Here is a 24641-nt window from a genome sequence, read left to right as displayed (position 1 = left end):
CATACAACTTATTTCTATTGCAGTGTTCTCCTTGGATTTTCATTGGGTTTTTGACAGAAGATGCATTTTTTTTAATATAAATTTTATTTATGCATTAATTTTTTTCATATTCCTCCATTAAAAAAAAAACATGCATAAACAAAAAAAACAAAACATTTACCAGTTCACTGATGATGACTCAAATCTGTGATTCTTCTTAACTACTAGAAATACTGCAATATTTTAATTTTGTATTTTTATGGAAAGGAAAGAGCATTCATTTCCAATAGTCACAATAAATAATAAATATCCTACCTTACATGCTGATACAAATTCTGACTATTGCATAATTCACATTCCATCCAGGAAAATGAAGCTTCTTCATCAACACCAACTATAGTACCTGCATATTAAGTATATCTTTTATTAGTAAATTAAATACAACTGAGGTTAAAAATCAGAAGAAGATGAATGCATTATTAGAATTTTTTTTTTTTTTTGCATTCTCCTATATCACAATTAAATGATTAGTTTCTCTAGGGAGATGATTTTACATAAGGCAATGCACATAGAAACAAGTTGTGCACACTATTTTACTTTTACTAACTCTAAAGGTAGCCATACTCCTTTCCAAATATATAAAAGGAAGATAAATTAGTTACAATCCTGGAATGACAGTTACATTTTTTTGCTTTTAAGCAAACTTAACCAGCTTTAGAGAACAAGAATGTGAACACAAACAATAAAACAGAAAACAATGATTCAGCTAATTAAAGTTCAAGCATTACACATAATTCATCACCTTGACCATAGCATAACTTTATACCATTAACAGGTATAAAGTTATGCTATCCCTAAATTCTTGGAACAACCTCTGTAACTCAGTCAGTTCTGATAAAGCCTGTTGGTTGGAACCTGGGCTCAAATCATATGTAGGATGCAAAAGAACCTTTATCAGAATTTTTCAGTTGAAGGTATCTTTAGCAGGTTTCATATGGAGGAGGTAAGGTGTTCCCTACTGGAAACCTGGGTTTTTCATCCTGCAGCCAGGCAAACTAGCCCCGAAAAATGAGAAATTTTTATATTAAGCCATAAAAGCCTAAGTAACGTGGGATTATTATCCCTAAATTATAATTTTTCTGTAGTTTTTTTTTTTTTTTTTACCAGATCTGATTGTAAACCTAAAATGTAATTATGCACATGATCATACACACATGTAAACTACTTAGCATATTCCCTTCGTTATACTTGCTGTAGATTTTCACATAAGATATTCTTCCTTGCTTTGGGTAGATAAGTTGAAACCAGTTAATAAAGCTACCTCAAAATTTTATCAAATAACACAAACATAACATAATATAATAATAACAAACACTTAGGAATATAAAATGATCTTGTACAAACCAAAGTTGGACAGCTCAAGGAGTGACAATCAGATAGGTCATAGCTAAGGACTGGATCAAGGACAATTTCTGTTGATTCTACAATTCTTCTTTCAGGTTCATCATAGCATGTAAAAATGTTTTCCAATTTGCTCCAGATCGCTGAATGAGTGACAGACTTTGTCATTAGGGTAAGCAGAATTAAGAACATGTTCTGTCATATGTGACACCTCTCATGTGCTCTTCCATATAAAACTCAATGGATTTCTCCATCTGACCAAAATAGGGCACACTGAGGTTATACCAAAGACAGTAAACTCTGGAATACTAAAGCTTTTGTGCTTCAGTTTAGGTACACTGAGTAAGGAACAAAGTTTGGACAGAGGAGTAAAAGAGATGAGGATTTTAAATTTCCTCAGAATTTTAGCTAACTTTGGTGAAACAGAACCGATATACAGTAGAGATATAAAACTATCTTCAGTACGGTAAGTAGGTGGATTAAATAGCAGGCTTACTAACAGTCTGTTTTAGGATAACTTTTTCTGAAAGGTTGTTGAAGAAACTAGTTTGATCTCTTCTTCACTGAGGAGGGAGTGAGCACATTTACCTAATGTAGAAATGATGCCAAACCTTTGGAGCAGATAATGATGAAATTGCACATGAAGGTATCTATTAGTATGTGTGAGTTTTCTATAAATAGAGATCTTCAGTTTTTCTGACATACAAGTGAATTTGACATCCAGGAATGGGAGAGAAGCATTAATTTCCAATTCCAAAGTAAATTGTATTCCGTAAATAGTTGAGATGGTTCAGAAACTCCTTTAAAGAATCTGGTCCATGGCTCCAAATTAAGAAAACATCATCAATATACCTTATCCATAACCTTGGCTGTAATAGTAAGGAAATGATTACTTTTTCCTCAAAGCTTTCTAAATATAAATTTGTTAATATAGGAGATAATGGGTTGCACATGGCCAAGTCAACGTTCTGTTTGTAAATAGTATTTTTAAAGAGAAAGTAACCAGAATTTATGCAATGGGGTGATAACTTTTTTTGATAGCTTATCTTTTAAAAGAATTAAAACCCCTTATGTACGCACATTAGTAAAGAGGGAAATAACATCGAAACTTGCCACAATTTCATCTTTTCGAAGATGAAGATGTGTGCATGTCTTTAACAATTGAAACAAAGTGTTCAGAATTCTTAAGAAGATAGTCAAACTTCTTAAAACTTTGGTCAAATGTTCGGAAAGCTTGTATATGTGGGAGAATCAATGTCTTCTACAATGGGTCTTAGTGGGTGTTTTCCTTATGTATTTAAGGCAAACCATATAATCAGGAGATGAGAGGATGAAGTGAATGAACAGATAATCTTAAATTATTGAACAGATAATCAGAATTTCTATGAAATCCTGTAGCAGTTCTTAGGAGACTGAAGTGTAAGGTATTTTCACAGGAGATGGAAAGAACTAGGTGTGAATGTGTCTAAATAACAGTGGTGAGATGACTTCACAAACTGTTTTAAATCACATGTGCCTAAGACGAAGTTGCTTATGACTTCCAAGCAAAAGGCAGCTAGACTGCAATGGTGTAAACAAAGCCTGTTGTGGGATCATAAGGACTGGAAAAGGGTATTTTTTTAGCGATGAAAGTATATTTTGTGTTCTATGGTCATCAAGGGATGTGTTTGGTGTCTTAAGCAAGAAGCATTTGATAAAGAATGCATGAAATGTTTAGTGAAATTTGCAACCTCTGTCATGGTATGGGCTTGTATGACTGCAGAGGGTTTAGGTAGGCTGTGTATTGTGTACGAAAGAGTAAATTCACAAAGTGCTCAAAAATTTCTACACTCTGTGTTACTGGCATCAGAAGATTTATGTGATGGTGATTTCCTTTTTCAGCAAGATTCAGTTTCTTATCACACTTCCAAGACCATTACTAGATGGCTGAAAGAAACGTAAAATCAGTGTAATTCCTTGGCTGACAAACTCACCAGATTTAAATCCCATTGAGAATTTGTGGGGAATTATGAGAAATGTCTTCAAGTGGTTGTCCCAAGAGACAAAAATAAACATGTTTCTAGTCTGCACACCATATGGGCATGTTTTGATAAAAAAAAAAAAAAAGACTGTGAACTGCTACTAAATAATATGCCCAATCATTTAGGAACAGTCATAAAAGCTAAGGGGGATTTAAGTACAGTCAGGTCTCTTTTTATGCGGTAGATACGTTCCACAGAAAACCGCATATAAAAATTGCACAAAAAGACCTAACTTATGTTGAAAAATTAGGGATATGTTCCATAATTTTCTAAAACTGCATAAAACTGAAGCAATGAATTAAAATAAACCTAAAATCGCATAAAATAGTTTATAAAAATTCAGGAAAATAAGAATGCCTAAGTTTGTTTTAAAGTTTTATTCATTTAATTTTAATGAAAAGTAATAATTTTTTTTTTTTTTTTACATTTTTTCATCAGAATTATCATCACTATTAGACAATATTCAGCAACATTTGCAAACTGGTGCAAAATCAATTTCATCACCAGAAGAGATGGTCAGCGCATCAGATCTGTATGATAAAGGCAATGGTTCTTCACAAACAGAATTAGCTTCACCCTCGTTCTGTGCTGATTTCCTCCCCCCCCCCTTCTGACAATGCAATCAGTGATTAAACTTTGCTATGATAATTTTACCAATTTTTTTATACAGCTCACAATATCCAGACATACAATTCTTCAGCTCACATTGGAATTTGAAGGCTTTAAAGGCTTCAGAATTTGTGTCATTAACAGGAAAATGATTTTCCAATTTATTGTACAGTTGAAGGCCTTCCTAAATTATATCTACTGCTTCACTATCGTTTTCTGGATCTTCAACAACATCTAAAGTTAATTGATATCCAATATCATTGTCACTTAAGGCATTATCCACAAGCAATTCATCTACATCATTCTGGTTAAATGTATCAAAACCTTCTCCACCAATTTCATGTGCCAAAGTAATGATTTCAACTGATAATGTAGATGTTTGGATGGTTGCAATGTTTGCAACACATCCAGGCCAAATTGCTTTCCAGCAGTCATTTAAAGTTTGTGGTCTTATTTCAGTGATAGCAGATGCAACATGATTTAAGCAGTCCAAAACAGAAAAATTTTTCTAAACGTCACTTACTGTTAATGATTAATTTTCTAGTTTATCCAATATGAATTGAAAAGCATGCTTAATAATATTTTTTAAAAGTAGCAATTACGCCTTGATCTAATTGGCTAAATAATGCTTGGTGTATGTATTGGGTGGAAAAAACACAACCTGCATATTTGGATGTTCTAAATGCGGATGACTTGGTGCATTGTCAACAAATCAAAAAGTTGGTCAAAGACAGAATTCAGAAAATGGAAGGATAAAAATATGATACTGTGTGTGTGTGTGTGTATAGGGGGCATGCCTTAGTATTTACTAACTCTTCATAATGGAGTGCTAGCGAGTTGGATAAAAGGAATGGCTACAAAATGATACTGTTGTATTTTGTAAGGAATATGAGATATCACATGGAACTCTGTTATGCAAATTAGATAAAATGGAGCTGGATGTGAAACTGGCAATATTCATAAGAGGGTGTGATGAACAGATACAAAAAAGTAATATATGGAGGAGCAGATCCAAGCAAAACCAGGTAACTAGGAGTGCACAAGACTGTGCTTGGACCACTATTGTTTCATTTGTATTGTACATAAATTATACAGGGAATGATTTGAATTCATTTTAGACAAATTATGGACTCTACAACCGTGTTATAAATAACTATTATAATATTAATTTAAAGGTGGCTTTAAGGTTGTATATACAACCTTAAAGCCATCTTTAAACCTCCTGCAAAATTAAAGAGCTTACTCAACTCATCCAAGACCCACTCCCTCTGCTGGCCCACCCTGGAGTATACCGTATTTATTGCACCTGTAATCTACCCTATATAGGGGAAACAGGACACACAATTCCTATCAGACAAAAGGAACATAAATGACACATTAAATATAATAACTATGGTGAAGCTGGCTTTTCTGATCATGCTCTGAACACTACATAGAATTGACTGGAAAAGCACTTGTTGTTTACATCACACCAAAACATGGCATGAATGTAAATTTAAGGACGGCTGTAGGATTCTTATCAACCACCCTAATCTTAACAATAACGATGGTCTAAAAATCCCAAGACTATGGAAGGCACATATTCTACCCACTTAACCTTACTCCCTAAGAGTTAACTATAAATAGGACCATAGGTAATCCAGAATCTTAAATCTAATAGCTATAATTAGATTTAACAACTGTCATGTTAAATTAGGACATGATTGTTACTATAATAAAATTATCTATATATAAGAATGTTTCTCTGATGTTATCTTAAATAGAATATAGCTTTGATGTAGTTTTTTTAATTCATTTTATTTTATTTTCACTAGAGGTCATGCCAGTAGAATAATCGTTGATCAAATCAAAATGTAATTCAGTTTGTCTTTGTATAAATGTGTATACTCCAGATGATGACCTTAATATGAAGATCGAAACATCGGGAAATTAAAATAGTTATTTATAACATCGTTGCAGAGTCCATAATTTGTCTAAAATGAATGCTGATCACCATGTAACACTAAAGGAAAGGGAATGATTTGAAGAGAAATATTCAGCTGTTTGCTGATTATATAAAATTAGGTAGGGTGATAGTTAATAAAGGTAATTTAGAGAGCTTGTAGGATGAGTTAAATTGGCTGACACTATGGATAAAGGATAATATGCATCAGTTTAATGCAAAAAAGTGTAAATGATTACTAAAGAACATACTAACAAGCATAGATAAGGAAGTTACCATTTCTCTTTATAAGACCTTGATAAGTGTTCAGGTCTGGTCTGAAGTTTCTTGAGGGAGTTGTGAAGAGGATTCAGGGTTGAGTGACCAAGATGGGGGAGTGCTCTATAGTGTGCTCCCCACAATGATAGATTGAGATGGGTTGTAAAAGTTAGATGAGAGGCAGACAAGAGAGAGATATGATAGAAACATTTAATTTACTAAAAATGTATTTTAGAATTGTTGCAGAGGAAATATTTCACTTGACTAGAAGGGACAGAACAATATGTCACCCTGAAAATTGAGTATGTGTGGTTAGCAAGTGTCTGATGACGAGACTTTTTTTTGTTTGGAGAGTGGTGAATGAGGAAAATGGATTGCCACAGTAAGATGCGAAGTGCTTTATCTGTCAATGAGTTCATGGAGAAATACAATACATATTGTGTGGACAGTCTCATGATGAGTTTTTGGCAACTTCCTGCAGGCCCATGCAATAATAATATTCAAAAATAATTATTATAACTGTGAAAAAAAGAATAACTGAAGCATTCAATATTAACATGAAGATAAATTTCTTAACTGGGAAGCAATTTCAAGTAGAGTGATACAGACAAATTGCAAACTGGGGTATTGGACAATGAAACTTAAATGTGCCTATTATTTCACTGAAGGTTCTACTAAAGAAGCAGTTCTGTTTTGTTTTTATTTTGAGTCAGTTTCCATCTTTAGATGAAATCTGATATAAAGGAAGTTTTAAAATGAATGAAAGCTGAGCAGCTTTCAGAGGTGAAGTGTCGACTGAAATACATAAATATTATTCAAGAAAAAAAATTAAAGCTTGACAACAAGAACTACAATTTGGAGATTCAATAGCAGGCCTATTAAATAATAAAAAAAACCTGATTGATTGATTCAGCTAAAGAGGCATGTAGTGAAGTTGTCTATAAGGACAGAAAATTCAGAACACCATGGTGGACTCTTCTTTAACAAGCAACAGCAAAGGAAAAGAAAAAATTGTACTGAAAGTTTCTGGCAAGTAAGTCATCTTGTGTACTGAGAGAGAGAATACATAGAAAAATGTAAGAAAGCAAAGCATTATGCAAAACTAACATTAAAAAAAAAAACATTGTGCAAAAATAAAAGTCATAGGAAAACTTAGGTAAGAACATAGAAAATAAATATCAGAAAGGTGGCAAAATATTTAGTGGCTATTCAAACAGCTTAGAAAAAAAATGAGGAAACAGTACTGTAAAAGGAATCAGAGATGATAAAGGTGACATGAAAACTGAAGATATTCAGATGTCTGGAGTAATTACTTTGAAAGATTGCTAAATGAAACAAGCAGCAAATGAATGGTGGTAAAAAACATTCAAGAAAGGAATGAAATATCAGGATACTTGAAGTAGAAAATGCCACCAAAAATCTGAAATGCAGAAAGGAAGCTGGAGTAGATAATATTCAACCAGAAATACTCAAATATGGAGGTATAAGTTTTAAGATAGCTTCATTGCATGAATTGCTCAATTTAGCAGGCCTGATCAGAGCATCAAATTCCAAATGAATATGAGAATTAGAGGAATTTTCATACTAATTATTCATAGTAAGACTTATGCAAGTATACTTGAGAATAGGCTAAGAAATATTGTAGAATGAATGCTGGAGAAGAATAAGCTGGGTTTAGACAAAATAGAGGTGGTCAGGATCAAATTTTCACTTTGAGACAAATAGTTGAGAAATGATAGGAATATAACAAGGATTTTTATCTAAGTTTTATAAATCTGGAAAAGGCATATGATAAAGTGGCAAGAGAAGAGTTGTTAAAAATGCTGCAGTTATATAGTATAAATGGGACATTATATTGAACAATATACAGTCTATACTTGAGTTATAAGTCACCAGTTAGAATTGAAAGAGGTAAAGGACCATGGTCTGATGTTAAATCAGGAGTGGGACATTATGAAGGAAAGTGGCATAACATCTGATATTGGAGATGTTAACCTTGACTCCTTTCTTTATGCAGATGATGTTATGCTCCTATATACATCTAGTATAAGTCTCCGGGATTCTCTAACTAAATTGAATAACTGCTGTAATAAATTTCACATAAAAATCAGCAATGGAAAGCCAAATAACAATGAAAATAAGTAGAAACATTGAAACATTAATATATATTGCTCATTAATATACGAGTATATAAATTCTGCCTCCTAACAATCAACTATAAGCTGCAAGATTCATAATTCCTGATCAAACATCTTTAACATTTTTTAAAGCATAAACATCTGTTTAACTAGCTGCTGGGAATGGATATCAGACATAATCTAATCATCAAATGATAGCCATTTAAGTTTTTCTTCCATCTTCATTGAATCATTAACTACAATACCAACAGCTTTCTTTAGTCCATTGCTGTATGATTGTCTCTCCATATTTTCTTCTATTTAAGTCCATCTTGTGCATCTCTGCTCCAAAAATGGATAATATCCTTTTATCTCATTATCTCACTCCATGTGTCTTGCTGTCCAGTTCCTGGTTTCTCATTACATGTCCTCTCTAGTCATTTAATGCCCATGTCTTTTTAGTAAGGCACCAAGTTTCATTACTAATATATCACTAGTTATAAATCTTTTTTTTTTTTAAAACAGTTTGGAAATTCCTTTAAATATATTTCTGTATTGGTAAAAGCTTCCATCCTGTTGCTATTCCAGCTGATATTTTTTTAATCTAATTTATAGTCATCACTTGTAATTAACTGTCTGAAATAGTTGTGTGAATTTATTAATTCAAGACTTCAAAGTTTTTTATTTATTTTTTTATTTGTCTATGTTTACTTATATTTTAGGCTTATTTCATAAAATTGTACAATTATGCGTTCTAATTTCTTTTGGTTAATGTTTCCATTAGTGTAATACTGGAAAACTGTAAATTACTCAGATATTTTCCATCTATATTTAATTGCTTTCTTCCTAGTTTACTTCTCTCATAGCATATTGAAGAGTTGCTGTAAAAAAGTTTTGGTGAAATAGTTTCCTTGCTTTCCATTTATATTTAGTACTACACCCCCTTTTTTTTTTTAATAAAAATGTGTTAGTGCATTAATATATAATAATCTACCATTCATCTGACTTTCAAAATAATGATCCTTAAATTAACCATCCCTTGCATATCAGCTGGTTTCAGGTAGAGCAACATGTAATTGTACTTTATCTGATCTATCTTATTTATCTGATTTATCTTTAACTACCATTTATCTGATCTTTCAATTATCAGAACTTGCTGTTCTGATAATTGAAAGATCAGATAAATGGTAGATTACTGTAGATATCACTTACTCCTATATATGTTAAGCTAACATTTTAAATATGTCTATTAAAACAAAGGATTTTAAATATTCTATAGAAACCAAGTTGATTAGTATATAACATTCTTCAGTTTCTCCTCCTCCCATTATTTGGTTTAGGGTTTGTAAATGATCCTCACTGAATACAATACACTATTTTACACAATACATTAAATATTTTATATTTATAAAATAAATAATAAAGAAATTTTCAGAACTAGTAATTTCACATACTAACCTTCTATTTGTACTAAATCACCAATACAACTCTCATAATTCAGCTTTTCTTTGCAGACATCGCTCAAGGAAAACTTACTTAGCAACTCTGCATTGCATTTATCAAAAATGCTGCAATAATTAAGGGAGTTTGGCTCACATTGAATAGAATCATTCATTAAAACAACACTGTATCTGTCAAGAAAAAGTGAACCTGTGAGGTTAAATAAGAAACAATTACTAGATTTAAATGGATTGATATAATGCATTTAAATAAACAATAACTGGATTGTTTACCTAAGTGTGAGCAAACAAAAGTTTGCAAGTGGAGGTAGATGAGTTCACATCAAACTGCCACAGTATCCCATCATGTAGGACAATATGCATATCTGAAAAAAGCGTGCTGTATATTCCACAGCTGTCTTTGTGATGATGTTACTTTACATGCAAACTTTTGCTTGCCAATGCATGGGTATGAGCTAAAAACAATAATTTCTTGTCACATACTTTCTAACAAGTGGAAGAAGCTTATTATTACTAAGCTTAAGTAAGAACTTCAATTAAAATAAACCTAATTATTCAATATTCTGACCATCACACCTGGAGTCACAGGAAAATGACAATGTAAAACCTAAAGGTGGAAAAAAAAAAAAAAAAAAAAAAAATCAAATTATTTAGATTTAGTTAACTTTACATTAATTTACATTAATTAACAACCCTATTGAATAAAATACTACAAACAGGAGAGATCCCAGATGACTGGAGAACTGGAAAGATCATCCTAATATACAAGAAAGGAGACAAAAGAGACTGCAGAAATTACAGACCAATCAATTTACTCCTGCACACCTATAAAATATTCATAAGAATTATACAAAATAGATTAAAAAACACCTATGAAGAAATGATAGGCATAGAACAAGCTGTTCTGAGGAAACTATTCAACAATAGACTAAATTTTCACATTGCACCAACTAGCAGAGCTCAGCTGGGAAGACCATAAAGAACTATATTGTTGTTTTGTGGACTTTAAACAAGCTTTCGATAACATCAGAGAAATCCTTCTTAAAATTCTACTAGAAAAAGCAAGAGACAAATATATAATACAGGTTCTGATAAAATATTACTCTAAGACAAATGCAATAATTAAAAAGGACACACTCACAACAGAACCCATAGAGATCCAAAAAGGAGTAATGCAAGGATGCCCATTATCCCCATGCCTATTCAACATATATCTAGAAGAAGTTGTAAAGAATGCAATAGACAATGAGCCTGGAATCAATTTCAATGGTTTAAACATAAATAATATCAAATATGCAGATGATCTCGTCCTTCTTGCAAGATCCCCAAATGAACTACAAAAGTTGATCAACAAGCTAAACGAAACCTGTAAAACATATGACATGACAATAAACATACAAAAGACAAAAGTGATGAAAATAGGGAGGAACGGAACTACCATCTAAGCTACCCTAAACGGAGGACAAATAGACAACTTCATATACCTTGAATCAAAACTAACAGAAACAATAGATGAACTCAAAACAATCAAACACAGAATAGCGATAGGATGGACCAACATGGGAAAATTACAGAAAATCTGGAAAACAAACAAGATATCTAAGCAAGCCAAAATCAAATTATATGAAGTAATAATTATACCAACAGTCATCTATGGAGCAGAAGCGTGGACAATTAAAAAAAGAGAGGAGAAAAAACTGTTGGCATTTGAAATGAAATGCTTAAGAAAAATAAATAGAACAAGTTGGATAGAAAAGAAAACAAATATCACAGTCAGACAAGAACTGTTGTATAAAAAGACAATAATAGAAAAAAATTAGAAAACAACAACTGAGATGGTTTGGACACACTGTACGCATGGACGCAGACAGACTTTCTAACATCCTAATCAATACTTTTCCAAATGAAAAAAGAAGACCCGGAAGACCAAGAATTACCTGGCTGAAATTAATAAAGAACATCTCGGGATGCAGGACATATAAGGAACTTTTTCGAACAGCAAGGAATAGAGAAGACTGGAAGATCCTGCTCAAGAGAAGACTCAACTCGTCTTAGATGGAAGAGAAGAAGAAGAGATTACATCTCCAGTAATGGAAAGACATTTATGAGTATATGAGTAGTTGGACTTGTTGAGATGGCTTTGTACTTATGAACATAAGAGTTTGGGAGTCCATGGAGTGAGAGTTTGTTGGAAATCTAGAGCCCTGGAATGAACAACTTCTGACCTAATTTTAATTTGGCTAATTAGTGTTAATTAGCATCGTAACAACAAAACGGTGGTGGCATTCATGATGTAGAAAGATTGTATACTTTTTAGAATAAGAACTTGGCTGAAACTAAGTCTAATGATTCATCATAAACACTTTAGTCTGCTGTGTGAAGATGTCATCATGCCAATGATGAAACTATACTAAAAACTATCAACAGCATGTGGGTGACTATCTTCTGCAGTCCTGATCTTGTACTCAGTGATTTCCATTATGTTGAACCACTGATGGAGCTAGCAAGCAACTTCCCAGACGGTTGCTCTTCAGCAAAAAATAAAAACGAGCAGTACATAACATGCTGTCATTAGTACATTAAAACTTGACCAAATTAACTTATAGATGCATTGATAGAGTTAACTTAAGTTATCTCTCCATGCATCTATGTCAGAATAAACTGTTTCACATAACTGGTTGTTATCTTATTTTGATATACCTTCTATATTATATTAGAATAAGAACAAACATTCACAGTAAAGAAGTTTAAATAAAAATCAGATAAAAATACTGCAGTTTATGTCTCATAAACCATCATCAGTAGAGATGCTCTAATCGGCAACTAAGTCAGCCACTATATCATCTCACACTGCATAATTTATTTCAATGAAGAATATGATTTTGTTAAGTTTCAAACTTTCATCAGCAATTCGTTATTATTCAGTGTCCAATGGATGCCTAATAACAAGATGCATCTCAGGAAGAAGGATTCAACTCAATTTCAGAAGTTCTGGTAATCTTCACATTTCTTGAACAAAAGGTTTATGGGTTGAAGTTATATAACTTCAACCAATCCCCACATATGTCTTCTCTTCAACCATAATTTTATGTATACAGATGTGTATTCCTAATCAAGTGTCATTTTCAACCACTTCTAATAAATTAACGTTTTGTAAGTCTTTTGAAACAATCATGTACATGCTTACCAAATTTCACCTGAAAAATTGATTTCAAGCCAATGGGATCTTTAGCTGTTACATAAATGACAAGCTCTATAAATTTGCTTAGGGCAATCAATGTCGCAGTGGTGATAACAAGCTCTAGTAACTTTAAAAAGAAGAAAGTAAATATAAGTAAAAAAAAAAAAAACTTCACAATTTTGAATATGCTTAATTAACTTAAAATGTGTGTATGCATGCATGTTTATTTGCAGTTGATAATAGCATAAAGGAACTTTGTGATCTCTTAATGATATGAAGCAAAGTAGTAATATTTGTAATGGTTTATAATTAATCTAAGATTTAAATAATTTTTTATTTTTAGTAAAAGAAAGGAATATTTCTATTGCATAATTCTGATTTTCAAAATGAACATGATCTCAAAAGAACTCTAGTTTTCTACAATTTTCCTACTGGTTACTAATTAAGAGGAAAAACATTACCTTCATAATGTACACAGTCCAGGACTAAAATAATATTATCTGATGAACCTTTCAAATTGGGCAAAATGAAATCAGGTTTTATGTACACTTCTTCATAAGGCCTTAGGTGATGACTTTTGAAACTATCTTTTTCTTGTTGCAGTAATGAGAGATCAGTCAAAAATAAGACATCTGCTTTGATCCAAAGTATTCTAGCCAGAAAACTGCAGTGTTCGTTATCAAATGAATTCTAAGCAGAAATAAAGCAAGACAGTTTCATGTCAGTAAATTCCAGAATAAACTTATAGAATATAAATGATAAAATTATACATAATTATATTTAAAGGTACAAAACACATGCATGCTTTGTTGCCTTATTTAATGACAGCATTAGTGAATTAGAAAGCACAAAATGTAAAAATACTAGAACTCACCGAAACAACTAACGGTTATGTTTTTTTTTGGGGGGGGGGGGACAAACAACAATTTAAAGTTAGTAGCAAGTGAGCAGATTTCCTGAATAATAGGATTATATTTATTTATTTATATGGGATTCCCCAATCCCTTTTTTTGTTTTGAGGGGTGAGGGTTTGAGCCCTCCTAATGAGGGATTATTTTTCAATAATCCCTCATTAGGAGGGATTAAAAATCTGAGAGAATTGAAATCCGAGAGATAAAAAGAAAAAAATACTGTTTAATTCAGCACGACTAGTTTCATCTTCAAGAAGACTTCTTCAGGTGTACAATATGAGAGAACAACCAACAAAAATTGTGAAAGAATAAAATGTCTAAACATCAGAGCATTAGTGTATGACCACTTGAAGCTGTTCTCTGTATCTCCTCATTGTTGGGTGTGTGCATGCATTCAAAATCTTGTGAACACTAAAGTTGGATGGCAGCATAATGGCAGTCTGAGAAATTATAACTGAGGTTGTTGTTAAGATGTATTTGATTGAGGATGAGTTCTTTAGATTCCACAATTCTTCTTTCTAGCTCATCATAGCAGCAAAAGATATTTTCAGATCTGTCCCACAAGACTGGATGAACGAGGTTTTTCTAATTAATGTTAGCAGAATTCAGTACAGTTCGACAGAGCACTAGCTCTTGTTATGCCATATGTGATGTCTCTTCTATGTTCCTCAAGACGTAATTCGATGGATTTCTCAATCTGGCCAAAATAGGATTTATAACAGTTGCACCAAATTCGGTAAATGCTGGAATATTTAAGGTTGTCATGTCTTTGTTTAGGCTACTTAGAATATTCTTAATAAGGGTTTTAATTTCGTGATGTCACCAAAATCCATCAAAGGAGCTGTTACTTAATAAAATTGAAAAGACTATATTTTTCCTTCCTACTCAAGAAGCTAATTTACTCCATATGGAATCTATTTTTATTATCAACAATGCAAAACCCCCTGCAGACAACATCTCTCCAGCAGAACATCAAGCAATTAAAAAAAACTCCAAAAAACAAAGATATAATAATCCTTCCTGCTGATAAAGGTAATGCCACTGTCATCTGAATACTGAAGATTATAACAACAAAATGTTAATTATTGAACAGATACTTACTTGATTCTTGACAGAGATCCAACTCAAACTCTATCACCATACAAACAACATTCTTAGAACAACTACAGTTTCCCAGAAATATTCAATTATCCCTTCATTCACTTCATGCTTCAATCCGTAGATTATGTGAATTATCAAAAATCCATAAAGAAAACACTCCACTAAGACCAATTGTAGAAGGCATTGATTCACCCACTTATAAACTGTTAAAATGTTTAGCAAAATTATTAAAATGTTTTTTTTCGGCTTGTCCATGTTCTACTCACAGATAGCTCACCACACAATTTACAGAGAACTTTATCGCCTCTATCAATAACACCATATTGTTCAGTCCAGGCATCATGGAAATTTCTTCCAATTCCTTTCTGTGATAATTTTAGTTTTTTATTAGTGCTAGCTGCCATTGTAAAAGGGTTCACAAATTAAAAAGAGCACAATTATATACATCGGTAATTAAGCAGTAATAATTAATAAGAACTAATAATTATTGGAAATGAATTATACACCAGCAAATCAAATTACTTAAGTGGCAAACCATGCAAGACTACCACTATATCTTTCAGCAGGGTTGCCAGATATATTACCGGTATGTTCGTAGCAACCGGGTTACATTTTACTCTCTATTATGCTACTAAATAGCAGCTATTTAGTAGGTTTTGTTGCGATGTCATCATAAGTTGTTACTATTTGCATTATTTTAAAAACTTTACTGAATTTATTGCAACTATAAAAATGTTATCATTATTTACTCAGATAAATTCAATATTTAATGCTGCAAATTATATTTTCTGTTAAAATGGTTTTAAATATGATTAGAACTTGTATTACTCAGTTGAGAGACTTGGAATGCATGAATGAATTTCACACAGAAGTCAAATGAAAACTTTAAGTTTATAATATATAAAGCATGTAAGTTTGTATCGTATAATATTGATAATAATTTTTATAAGTTTTCATAATATCATATGACTATGCAGAAATTATAATCATTAGGAAAGGAAACACAAATTTAAAACGCTGATTGTATATAGGCTAGTTACAAAATAAAATAGGCTAACTATAAAATATAATTTTATAGGGGTGCTTAAGGATCAAAGCTGTATAACTGAGAGGAGACCTCCACATAGCCTTTAAAGGAATGCAGAGAACCGACCAGGGCTTCTGACCTAATGTCCAATCCTCACCTTCTCGTGGTGCACCCTGTTGGGTATCTACTTGGATACTGAACGAGCGAGGATGGGCTGGCAATTTAGGATTTAGTCAACCAAATTGTATTCTTATTGGTTAAACCAAAATAAAAAATGATCGTACAACATGACAAAATTTTATGCCAGCTGGGGCGTCGCCTGGTTAAACAAGGCCCCAGTTGTTTTCACCAGGGAACCATGGCGAACAGCGAAAAGTCAGCTAGTGGAACAAATCTGAAAACAAACCCCAACTCAACATCACCAGAGTTAAAGATCGGTACTATCAACGTAAGAAGCCTGAATGGCAAAGAAATGAAGCTAGCTGAGGAATTAGATAAGTACCAGATCGACATAATAGGGGTGACTGAAACAAAAAAGACCAAAACTGGTGAGATCTTTCTGAGCAATAAATACAAAATGTTATATTCAGGCAATGACAATCTAGGAAAAGAAGGAATAGCCATAGTATACAACACAAAATACGAGGCTAATCTTCTTGAATGGCAGTCAGTCTCAAGTAGAGTAATGTGGGCAAATATGAGAATAGGGAACTGGATAATGAGACTTATTTGTGCCTATGGTCACACAGAAGGTTCTACTAAGGTAGAAGTGGAGGAATTTTTTGAAGCTTTAGAAAAAGCAACTGACACAATGAAAAAGGAAAAGTTGGTCCTTGTTGGGGATCTAAATAGCAGAGTAGGAAATGATTGTGAGACATACAAAAATATTTTGGGAAAATTTGGAGTAAAGAGCAAAGCTAATAATAATGGGAAATATCTGTTGGATTTCTGCTCAGGACATGGACTGGTTATTACTAACACCATGTTCCAACATAAAAATGTGCACAAATTCACATGGAGAGAAGAGGCTAGGAATAAGAAAAGTCTCATTGACTATGTTATTGTTGATAGTGATGTTATTTCCTTGGTGCAGGACACCAGAGTGTACAGAGGATTTGAAATTGGAAGTGATCACTATCTAGTCTTGAGCAAAATAAAATTGAATTTCATATTGAAAAGAATAACTTGTAAGAAAGTTTTAAAGCAAATAAAAGTTGAGCAGCTCTCAGATGTGAACTTTAGACTAAAATACACAAAGATTATTGAAGAAAAAATGAAAGAGTTTGAGAACAGGAATCAAACCTTAGAGATTCAGTGGCAAACTCTGAAGAAAACATTGATTCTGCCAGAGAGGCATGCGGTGAGGTTGTCTGTAAGGATAAAAAAATCAGACTCCCTGGTGGACACAGGAAGTTAAAGAAGCAGTGAAGGAAAAAAAAAAGCATATAAAAGTTCCTGTCAAATAAGTCAGCTTGTGCTCTTAGAGACTATAGAGACAAATGCAAGAATGCTAAGCACTGTGTAAAACTAGCTAAACAAAAGTCATGGGAGGACTTTGGCAAGAATATAGAAAATAAATATCAAGAAGGTGGCAAAATATTCTGGAGGTTGTTGAAGAAGCTTAGGAATGGAGGAAAGAGTGCTGTAAAAGGAGGTTAGAGATGATAACGAGACATGAAAACAGGAGAAAAAGATATCCTTGAAGTATGAAGTAATTACTTTGAAAAACTTCTAAATGAAACAAGCAGTGATGACAGCATAGTGGTAAAAAACACTGACCAGGCATGCAGTCAGGAATACATATCCATACTTGAAGTAGAAAAAGCCATCAAAGGCTTGAACTGTGGAAAGGCAGCAGGAGTAGATGATATTCGACCAGAAATGCTGAAGTATGGTGGTATAAGTCTTACAGTGGCTGCACTGCATAGTTCAGAAAGCCTGGACAGAGGGACAAATTCCCGATGATTGGAGTAGAGCTCTCATAGTACCCATATATAAAAAGGGAAATAAAACTGCATGTGAGAATTACAGAGGTATTTCCCTACTGAGTGTTCCTGGCAAGATATATGCAAGTATTCTTGAGAAATGATTGAGAAGAATTGTGGAATAAAAGCTTGGTGAAGAACAAGCTGGATTCAGGCCAAATAGAGGCTGTCAGGATCAGATCTTCACTTTACGACAAATAGTTGAGAAAGCATGGGAATATAACAAAGATCTGTATTTAAGTTTTGTCGATTTGGAAAAGGCATATAACAAGGTGCCAAGAGAGAAGCTATTCAATACGCTGCAGTTATATGGTGTCAATGGGGCATTATATCAAGCAATACTTAGTCTTTATTTGAGTTGTAAGTCAGCAGTTAGAATTGACGGAAGTACAGGAAGATGGTTTAATGTTAAATCTGGTGTGAGACAAGGATGTACATTATCCCCTCTGTTATTCATTATCTATATGGATCACATTATGAAGGAAAGTGGTATTAAACATGATATCAAAATTGGAGATGTTAATGTCAGCTCTTTGCTTTATGCGGATGATGTTATACTTCTAAATAAATCCGCTACAAGTCTGCAAGATTCTCTGACTAAATTGAATAGCTGTTGTAATAGATATAGTATGAAGGTCAGCAATAAAAAGACAAAGACAATGAAAATAGGCAGAATCATTGAAAATGTCAACCGTGTTGTGAATGGAGAACCTGTGGAACAAGTAAAACATTTCAGCTATTTAGGCACGATTTTTACTGAAGATGGTAAATTAAATATAGAAATAGACAACAGAATCAGCAAAGCTGGTATGTTCGGAAGTCAATTGAATAAATTCATATGGAATAAGAGAGAAATTAGTCAGAACACTAAATTAGCTGTATACAAGACAGCGTTCAAACCAGTTTTAACTTATGGATCTGAGAGCTGGGTCAGAAGTAAAACACTTGACCAAAGACTAGAGACCGCAAATATGAGAGTCCTGAGAAAGATTATAGGTGTGAACAGATGGCATCAATGGCAATATCATATTAAAAACGAGGATATTAAGAAAGAACTTGACATTGTCAGCATCCAGGAATGCGTTAGCAGACCTAATCTCAGGTGGTATGGTCACTTAAACAGAATGAGAGAGGAAAGATTGGCAAAACAAGTGTTCTCTGCCAGGTTGGCAGCAAAACGACCCAGAGGAAGTCCAAGATATAGGTGGATTGATATGGTACAAAGTACCTTAGACGATAGAAATACAAGATCTGATAATGTTGGAGTCTTGACAAGTAACAGACTGATTTGGAGGAAAATTGTAGATAGGAAATTAATAATGATGTAATTTTTTTCATGTAGTACTATCATATCCTGTACACCCCTTGAGGGTACATAGCAGGAATTTGACGATGATGATAAAATATAATTCTTTCAATGAACTGAAACCTACCTTTGCCTTAACTGAGAGCGATCTTACACGATTTATTGCAGTTTTTTCATCAGAATACCAATATCTTTCAACATCCAAGGTGTGTCACCTGAAACCCTCAAGTGTGTCAGTGCTGACATGTGTGCCATATGATTGCCATCACTGGTCTATACCAACTGAGCTACAGAGGCCTCATAAGATTATATTAAAATGAAGATATTGGAAAGAAACTTGGTATTTGGAATTATGGCTGAAGCAACTATGGTTATGAGGCTAGCATATTTATCAACATACAACTGCTCCAACAGAAAATGCCACGTCAGGTCAGGCCAAGCCAGGCAGAACAAAGCTTTCCAATTTTTTCTTCATGAACACTGTTCCAGCTCAGGTTTCACATTATGGGTTACATTTTTTTAAAATCTTCTCTCACCTGGTCTCTCCACCTTTTCATGGCCTTCCTCTTGGTCTCTTCCCCTCAATTTTCATTGAAAAATTTCAATTTACATTAAGCTAAAACGAAACAAAGGAATCAAATCCAACATATGTCTGAAAATTGTGTTCTTCTAGCAGATCTGCCTATTTTGCTGGATGGAAAGACCTGAATTTCTAGGGGGAAAACCTTAACCACTCACATATGAGACTGGCTACCTAACCTTCAAGTTTAAAACCTATAAAAGGTTCTATGCAAGCAGATCCAAGATGATATAAAATGGGAGAGGAAAGGTTAGTAACACAAACGTGTTTGATACTTAGATGGCAAGGGGGGGGGGGGAAATAAGACTAAGATATAGGTTGATGGATGCAATTAATAGTTAATGCTCACTACAGCAAACTCCTTCACTATAACAAATCACAAAAGCCTCCATAGGCACAATGCTATTCTAAACAAAATTCCCTATAGCAAACTATTCATTGTGGATTTGCTATGGTGAGAGTTGAATGTAGTACCTCGGAAGACAAGAAAGTAGTAATAAGGGAAACTTAATCATGTAGTACAATCATAGCATACTGTATCCCCCCCCCCCCCAAATTGATGGAACATATCAGGAACTGATGATGACTTCAAACCACCAATTAAACATGTGATGACCTTGCAATGGGCAATGAAAAATTCACATATCACATCAGCGAATACTTAAAAAGTTCTACTGATACTTGGTTGGAGAGAAGGAATATTATCTACTCAACCAGCATTTACATGCCTAAACTTCTTCAAATAAATAATTTATTTGAAGAAGTATTTGAAAAACTTAAATAATATAAATAAATAATTTAGTTTTTATCCCAAGGGATAAAAACTTAAATTATTTCTATATTCAAATTCCATGAAATACAGTAATGAACAATACTGGCATATCACACTAAAATTGCACAATTTTGACATTTTAACTTGCCTTCAGTATGCTTTCCAAATTTCCAGTGTGATGTGGAGAGTACAAGGGTAAGTCAACTTGTTCCACAGATGAAATCTCAGCTCTCTTTCCATAACAAGCAGCAAAAATATAAAATAAAGTCTGCTGAATATTGATTTCAAATAGTTCCTAGTGAGCACGAAACAAGAATTCAGTTAAGATTCAATAAAAAAAAAATGTATTTCAAGTAAATGTAATTTAAATTTTACTTAAAAAAATACTTTGCAGAAAAAGTTTCATTTGTATGGAGGAGGTTTGCCAAGGCCCAAGCTTCAAATCTACACCTGCACTGCACATTTTCACGTGATATACCAAACTGATGATCAACTTTAATGACATAAAGTATCCTAATATTTTATTTAAGGGTTTTATAATTAAAACAACATGAGAAGCAACAGGTCTTCAATCATTTTTTACCAAACATTCAAACTCAAATTAACAAATATTTCTCTCAAAAAATACTTAATCATCATAGTTGTGCTTTTCTAATTAAAATATCAGTAAAAATAATTAAGTTTTGATATGACCTAGCCAATAAATTTTCATTCATACCTTATGGAAATATTGCCAATCTTTGTTTTATACATATTTATTATCAGGCAATATATAAATCCAAATGTGAGACTAACTACCTGAAACTATGACAAGTGGATTTCAAGTTTCAAGGCTGCATGATAATATAATATTATTTTAATGAATTAAAATGAACAGAAATGACTGGTTGAAACTTTTAATAAAAAGATTTTACAGCTACTATGTAAAGTAACCCCTCACCCCCCCCCCCCTCTCGTAGGAAGAAGAAAGGAAAGAAATAGAGAACAGATTAAATTAAACATATTATAAAGGGGTAAAGGATGTCAAAGTTAAAATTGTGCTGTATGGGGATTCTATAATTAAGGGAGTGAAGGATGATAGAGTAATTAAAGAATGTTATCCAGGGTCAAAGATTAAGGATATAACCGAGGCTGTGAAATTGCAGCAGGATGGAGCGAGCGAGATTATTGCAGTTGTGGGGACGAATGATATAGGTAGTGAAAGATTTTCTGAGACAGGGTTTGAAGGACTTGATGATAGCAATAAATGCAAAGAGCAAGAGTGGAAAGATCGTGAGTGTGCTACCAAGATTTGACAGCAATTAATTAAACAGAAGAGCAATTATAGTAAATGTAATGATGTCAAGATTGTGTAAAAGCTTTTGTAAAAAAAATAAAACTGAATATTCATTTTATGAATGTCTGGGATGAGTTTGATTTTAAGAGAAATAGTTTGCGCTAAATGGATTGGGTGCTTGGCATTTAGAACATTTATTGATAAAGGATAGAGTAAATGGTCAAAAACAGGGAAATGGGATTTGCTAGGAAGGCAGGTGATAAAGTCGGCTTGTAAATAGTACTAAGGTCATTAATTGCTGTGAATTTGGGATTAATTGTTCTCGAAAAATTAACAGTATACAGAGTGGGCTAATTAACACACAGGGAGATTATGGGAGGAAGGGAGTATTGCAGTTTATGTATACTAATGCCCGAAGTATTCGGAATGTATGAAGAATTTTTGTCGTTACTTAGTACAACTTGGCCAAAAATTATAGGAATTAGTGAGACTTGGTTAACTAAGAATAATAGTTATAGGGATTGAATGTAAGGGATACAGCATTTTCAGGCAGGACAGAATTGGGGGGGGGGGGGGGTATTAATGATAGATGAAGTGTTAAAGCCAAAAAGGATAGAAGTGCCTCAGGGTGACAGGTACATAGAGGGCAGTTCATTTCAGGCTGTTTGGTGTGAGATAGAGATCAACAGGGTGAAATATGTAATCGGTTGTTGCTATAATTCAAGGGTATAAGGGAGAATGTAGATAGTATATATATATATATATTGGCAAATTACTATGATGAGTGAAGGTCGAGTAATTATTATGGGGGATTTTAACTTTTGGGGGGGGGCATAGATTGGGAGAAGGAATGGTCACAAGGAACCAAGGAAATGGAGTTTATAAAGTTGTTAACTACCTGAGACACATGTAATGGAAGGGACAAGAGATTCAAGATCTGGTCATAGCAGAGGAGAACATATCAATAAGTAATTTAGTTACACTGTCTCCAAAACAATCATGTGGTCTTGACCTGGGAGATTGTAAGATGTGCTGAATATTCTGTTAAGAAGAGGTATATGTGGAATCACAAGGCTGGTGATTATGACAAGCTGAGAAGTCAGCTTTCAGCAGTGCTATGGCATGAGAATTTGAAGGGAAGGGATGTTGATGGTGCATGAGAGATTGTCAAGGAGTATTTAAAGAAAGCAGTAACTGTATTCTGTATTCCCAGAGTCAGAAGGGGAATCAAGCATTAGTAAGATGGATGAATAATATTATTAAGCAGGAGTTGCAGATAAAGAAAAGGTTATGGTTGAAGTATAAAAAAAAGGTGATGAGTGTTCTTATGAGCAGTACAAGGTACAAGCAAAGAGAGTAACCTGTATGGTAAGGAAAGCCAAAGCTAATTATGAGAAGAAGCTAGCTGATGAGTCCAAAAGAAATCCTAAGGAGTTCTTTTGCTATATGGCAAATAAAAAGAAGAATAACCATGGAAGGATGACTTTAAAAAGTGTTGATGGCAGAGAAATTACAGAAGCAAATCGAATAGTTGAGTTACTTAATGATCATTTTGCAAAAGTGTACCATCTTGGTTGTGATATTGCAGTGCTGAATGTGTCACTGACTGATGAGAGTCTAGAGATAGATGAAATAGAGGTGTTTAGAATATTACAGAACCTTAATGCTAACACTGCCATTGGGTTAAATGGCATTTCGGCCCATGTGTTACGAGAATGTTCAAGAGAATTAACACCTCCTCTAATCAGGCTGTTTAATTTAAGCCTCAGTTCTGGTAAAGTTCCAATAGAGTGGAAAGAGGGGAAAATAATTCCATTGCATAAGGGAGGCTCCAAGACAGAGGTAACAAATCTGGAGTGGTGGTTAAAGTTTTGGAAAAATTGGTAAAAATTAGAATTCAGGACTGGGTGGACAGCAGTATGACACTTTATAAGGCGCAACACAGTTTTGTGAAGGATAGATCTTGCCTTAGTAATTTACTTTCTACAATTAAGTAACAGTGGAGTTGGATAAAGGAAATCCTTACTCAGTGATACTGCTAGACTTTGCAAAGCATTTGACAGGATTCCACACGGAACTCTGTTGCATAAATTAGAGCAAACGGGTATGGATCCGAAGCTGGTGATTTGGATTAGAGGGTGGCTGGTGGATAGATATCAAAGAGTTGTTTATGAAGGAGCTGAGTCCAGAAGAAGGCAGGTGACTAGTGGTGTACTTCAGGGCTCAGTCCTCTATTGTTTAATTTGTACATTAATGATATTGGAAATAATTTGAAAGGAAATATCCACTTGTTTGCTGATGATGCAAAATTAGGAAGAGCGATAGTCAATTCAGATGATGTAGATATCATGCAGGATGACTTAAATAGCTGACGGTATGGGCAAAGGTAAATAGCTGTTAGTTTAACGTGGCTAAGTGTAAGGTAATGTACTTCGGGAGGATGAGATCACATGCTGTTTACTATATTAATGGAACTGAACTGCAAGAAGTTGACGAGGCAAGAGACTTGGGAGTTATTGTGGACAGAGAACTTAAGTTTAAAGGGCTATTGCAAAGATTACCAAAACATCACACCAAATTGAAGATGTTGAAAGTTTATTTTCCACTTGGTTAGAGTATAATAAATTTAGTTTAATCCTTTATCCAAGTGTGAGCAAACAAAGTTTGCGCCTGAAAGTATCTTCAGGACTGGGTTAAGGTGATACAACACCAGGG

At 33.6% G+C, this 24641-nt stretch overlaps 1 protein-coding gene across 3 annotated transcripts in view; it reads right to left on the bottom strand.

Annotated features, from left to right (window-relative positions):
- The window catches only part of LOC150103296 (DNA repair-scaffolding protein-like), a 208919-nt gene that overhangs the window by 40341 nt on the left and 143937 nt on the right, over window positions 1-24641 (bottom strand). For 2 of the 3 annotated variants that reach the window (XM_090397895.1, XM_090397896.1), the window contains exons 11-14: window positions 20799-20945; window positions 13430-13658; window positions 9786-9977; window positions 295-382 (exon numbers count right to left, since the gene is read on the bottom strand). In XM_090397895.1, the coding sequence (XP_090254021.1) occupies window positions 295-382; window positions 9786-9977; window positions 13430-13658; window positions 20799-20945 (656 nt within the window). Of the gene's footprint in view, window positions 1-294; window positions 383-9785; window positions 9978-13429; window positions 13659-20798; window positions 20946-24641 lie in introns of those variants that run through there. The other variant, XM_090397897.1, reaches the window with a different exon arrangement.

This window comes from Typopeltis vanoorti, chromosome 9, assembly GCF_054136105.1.
Source record: "Typopeltis vanoorti isolate ZY-2024b chromosome 9, IOZ_Tvanoo_1.0, whole genome shotgun sequence".
NCBI classification, from domain to species: Eukaryota; Metazoa; Arthropoda; class Arachnida; order Uropygi; family Thelyphonidae; genus Typopeltis; species Typopeltis vanoorti.
The sequence above is the reverse complement of the archived record's forward strand: the minus strand, read 5'-3'. Positions and strand labels throughout refer to the sequence as shown.